This window comes from Rhinopithecus bieti, unplaced genomic scaffold, assembly GCF_001698545.2.
Source record: "Rhinopithecus bieti isolate Rb0 unplaced genomic scaffold, ASM169854v2 scaffold_758, whole genome shotgun sequence".
Classification (NCBI taxonomy): domain Eukaryota; kingdom Metazoa; phylum Chordata; class Mammalia; order Primates; family Cercopithecidae; genus Rhinopithecus; species Rhinopithecus bieti.
In genome coordinates this window covers 1,773,029-1,777,374 of record NW_016803215.1, presented here as the reverse complement: position 1 = coordinate 1,777,374, position 4,346 = coordinate 1,773,029, and the positions used below count along the sequence as shown (strand labels likewise).

Sequence of the window (4,346 nt, the reverse complement as noted above, 5' to 3'; positions counted from 1 at the left end):
GCACTATTCACAATAGCAAAGACTTGGAATCAACCCAAATGTCCATCTGTGACAGACTGGATTAAGAAAATGTGGCACATATACACCATGGAATACTATGCAGCCATAAAAAAGGATGAGTTTGCGTCCTTTGTAGGGACATGGATGCAGCTGGAAACCATCATTCTTAGCAAACTATCACAAGAAGAGAAAACCAAACACTGCATGTTCTCACTCATAGGTGGGAACTGAACAATGAGATCACTTGGACTCGGGAAGGGGAACATCACACACTGGGGCCTATCATGGGGAGTGGGGAGGGGGGAGGGATTGCATTGGGGAGTTATACCTGATATAAATGATGAATTGATGGGTGCTGACGATGATGGGTGCAGCACACCAACATGGCACAAGTATACATATGTAACAAACCTGCACGTTATGCACATGTACCCTAGAACTTGAAGTATAATAAAAAGAAATAAATTAATTAATTAAAAAAAAAAAAAGATGCGGATGAAATACACCAAGGATTTGTCCCATCCAGTGTGTTCACAAGATCAACTGGCATTTTCACATGCAGAGCAGGCTCAGCCTGAGGAGGACAGGAGTTAGACCCCTGTCTATTCTAATGTTGTTGAAATGCAAATCCTTTTTGGTCAAGGAACAATGTCATAATACCTGAGGCACAAGAGCAACTGTGTGGAAATTGGAGCTGGGCCCTTCCACTATAGTGAAGCACAGATTGAGACCTTTGCCTGACTGTGTAGGGGACAACTTTGTGCCTCCATCTGAAAATATCAAACTCTATTAATATAGGCAACAATCTACTAAAAAGCACCTGAGATACAGCTACTGTGTATGGCACAGGCATTCATTTCCACATTCTCTTACATCCACGATGATGTGTCATGGAGTTATATCACATTAGGTCAATCAAATTAGCACCCATAATATTCTGGGGCCAAGGGGACTGGAAGTACAGAAAGGTTAAGAGAGAGAGAGGTGGAAAGACCAGGGAAGAATAACTCAAATGGGTGGATGGACGGACGGATGGATGGATGGATGGATGGATGGATGGATGGATGAGTGGATGGAGAAAGGGAGGGAGGAGGGAAAAGCAGAAGGGAGGGAAGGAGAGAGGGAGGAGGAACAAGTCTAAACCATTTCTAAAAAGAATCTAGCTCCCTTCTTTGATGGACAGATTGCAAAAGGACAGCGCCTGCTTAGAGGCAGGTGTGAGAAAGAAAAGGTAATAGTCCTTTAATGACAAGAGACACCAAGATGCTGTTCTCCAAATCACATCCGTAAACAGAATTAAATACAAAGATTCTTTTGCTTCATACATTTTAATAAATCAATAGAAAACATCTTGCCAAACATTTAAACTCATGAGTTAGACATTCAAGAGAATAATTTTAAAAGCTACAACAAATCTTCAAAAGTTCACAGTCGTTGAGACAAGGCTACTTTACCTTGAAACGTTCCTTTGACGTGGGAATCCAACGAAGCTTAAGTTTTTCTTGTTGAAATCTAAGGGAAAAGAAATAACGTAACATTGAAATAGTTACGCAAATTGTTAAAAATCCAATGAGAAAAAACTCTCCAAACTCCTTTTGAACATATAATTTAAGAAAAAGAAAACCGTTAACCAGACAAAAAATAGAAATACAAAAATGACACCTTCTAAGAATCAAATTCCACATAGAAATGTACATAGGCAAGTTTTGCTTTTCTCTTCCAGAAAGCAGCCAACATACTCCATGGGTAAATGAAAATAATAACAACAATAATAACAATAATACTTCTAACATAGTTAGTTCAATGTTACCATTTAAATTTGTTATGGCAGCAAGAATAACTCAAAGCAATTAAATACTAAATAACACAGCTATATACTCAGGAATAGAGAAGAAAAAAAGCAATTTTGGTCCAGGTAACGAGAAATGTTTGAGATGCCTTTAAAGAATGGGGGTGGGGTCTGAAGAGCAAAGGACAACTCAGCTGTGTCTTTTGCTCTCATTAAAATCTAAACAATAACAACTAATAAAAATAACCATTTATTTGTATTTTGAAGACAAGATATGTATTATTTAAAGACAGCTGGTAACAATTCTATACGGAAAAAACACATCCCAAATGAACAGGTTAATCAAAACCAGGCACAGATAAAATTTACAACCAGTCTAATGGCATGTAATCTGTTTTACAGTCTTTGGCTTACAGCATTTGTTCACTAAAAAACCACAAATAGACCATTTACAGAAACTTCTTCCCCTAAGGAAGTGCCTTTTGCTCTTTAATATTTAGGGGCAGAAGCCCGAGGAAAAATAAGTACAAAATATATCAGATGTTGACACTTCATTATCCATCAAAATACATCCTCAGTCCTGGAATTTGGAACTGTGGCCAACTAAAGAAATACAATAAAATGAAAGATATAATGCCAGTAAAACATCTAAGCTTTTCTCCTAACTATACAAGTTTCTTGTTATGTAATTAACACAAGAGAAATCAATTCACAAAACGATCAAGTACTGTAGGAGAAAATTCCTGAATCTGAGGTCTGAATTGTTCAAGTCACTTCCCACTAGTGCATTTGAGCTGGAAAACAGTTTTGATGTATCATGGCTGAGTTTCAAATGTGATGCTCAAAACAACCTTAGCGTTTCATTTGTGTTCAACCAGTAAACTGAACATGCCACACCACTTTGGTAGTTAAATTGAGAGCATGTATTTTCCTCTGGGCTGGAGGAAAGCCACTGAAAAGACAGTATCTTCTTCCAAACTGTCTCACATGAAGAGTTAATAAAAAGATGCTACTCACCACTGCCTACCGGAAAGAATTTAGTATGTACAGCATTTGACTTAGAAAAATATTTTAGCTAAAGTGCAGCACATCTAGAATTTGATCCAAAGTGTGGGCATTCTGATTGCATTTGCAATTTTTCCTACATAAAGGTTTCAGTGGTTTAGTAGTAACTTTAACTTACTAAGGAAAAAAAAATTCACATTATCAACAGTCACAAGATAAGCACAGTTATAAACTCAATTAGCTATTTAAAGTGTCTTTTGAGAAATGTATAATAAGTAACTGGACACAGGAGAACACATAGGGCAAAATAGAGGACCCCAAGCTTCATTATGTTATAAAATCCATACATAAGAGCATTTCATGTTTATCTTGCCTTACCTTGTTTCTCAGAGAATTTGAAAGCTCCCAAATAGCTGGAAAAACCTGGGCTTCTGAACATGGCTGCACACAGAAGGCTCAGTCACACAGCCTGCTCTACAGCTAATTCTCAGCCAGCAACGAGCTTCTTCTGGTCTAAGCAAAACTGGGTTGAGATTTTTCACAGTGCAGCACTAGAGCGACCAGGCACTTGTGTCTTTGAGCCTGTGGTACACGAGAGGCAAGAGGCCGCTGGCTGGAACAGCTCAGACCCCATAATCAGATTACGAACATAAATTAAGCCTGGAGGCGCTGCAACAGACTGGAGCCCAGTGATGGGATGTGGGTGATGTAGATGACCAAGGCAAAGCCATGGTGCCTCCCAGCATTTGCTCCGGCTAAGGATACAGTGCTGCAACCTAACCACCATCGGAGGAGTCAAATACAACTTCCTCTCCCTACAGACACACACACACAGAAAAACCTACAGAGACCCTGGTGTATTGGGAAGAAGGGATGCTTGAGTGTTTCCAGGCTGCTCCAAGTCTGGCTTTGGCTAAGCTAAATGAAGTATTTCACCTAACAGAGAGCCAAAAACCCATACTTAAGATTTATGAACAACATGTGAGTGAAACTGTGAGAAAAGAAAGGGCAGATATTACTAGAGATTCCAATTTTTTTTTTCTTTTTTGAGATGGAGTTTCTCTCTTGTTGCCCAGGAGTGCAGTGGCGAGATCTCAGCTCAGTGCAACCTCAGCCTCCCTGGTTCAAGTGATTCTCCTGCCTCAGCCTCCCAAGTAGCTGGGATTACAGGCACCTGCCACCATGCCTGGCTAATTTTTTTGTGTTGGTCAGGCTGGTCTCGAACTCCTGACCTCAGGTGATCCGCCTGTCTTGGCCTCCAAAAGTGCTGGGATTACAGGCATGAGCCACCGTGCCTGGCCCCAAAATTTTAATTTGAGGCAGAAGCCATTAAGTTAAGCTTCACCTGTTAGACCTCCCTATTTAATTTCAACCACAATACGTAGTTGATGGGCCCAAGCAATGCTCATGCAATTCCAAGAAAAATTTGCAATAATTACAGACTGACCATATTTACAGAGTCCCCATTTCAGGACATTCAAGAGAACCAAGGGAAATAATCTCATTTGCAAACTAAGGAAATAGGGCCAGAAGGGTAACTGGCTGCTGGATA

The 4,346-nt window shown here is 39.9% G+C and overlaps 1 protein-coding gene across 9 annotated transcripts in view; it reads right to left on the bottom strand.

Moving 5' to 3' along the window:
- Positions 1-4,346, bottom strand: part of LOC108528098 (supervillin) — a 239,188-nt gene that overhangs the window by 59,735 nt on the left and 175,107 nt on the right. For all 9 annotated transcript variants that reach the window (XM_017869775.1, XM_017869790.1, XM_017869782.1 and 6 more), the window contains one exon: positions 1,455-1,512. Coding sequence is in view for 5 of the 9 variants with exons in the window: in XM_017869746.1 (XP_017725235.1) it covers positions 1,455-1,512 (58 nt within the window). In the remaining 4 variants the exon portion in view is untranslated. The remainder of the gene's footprint in view (positions 1-1,454; positions 1,513-4,346) is intronic.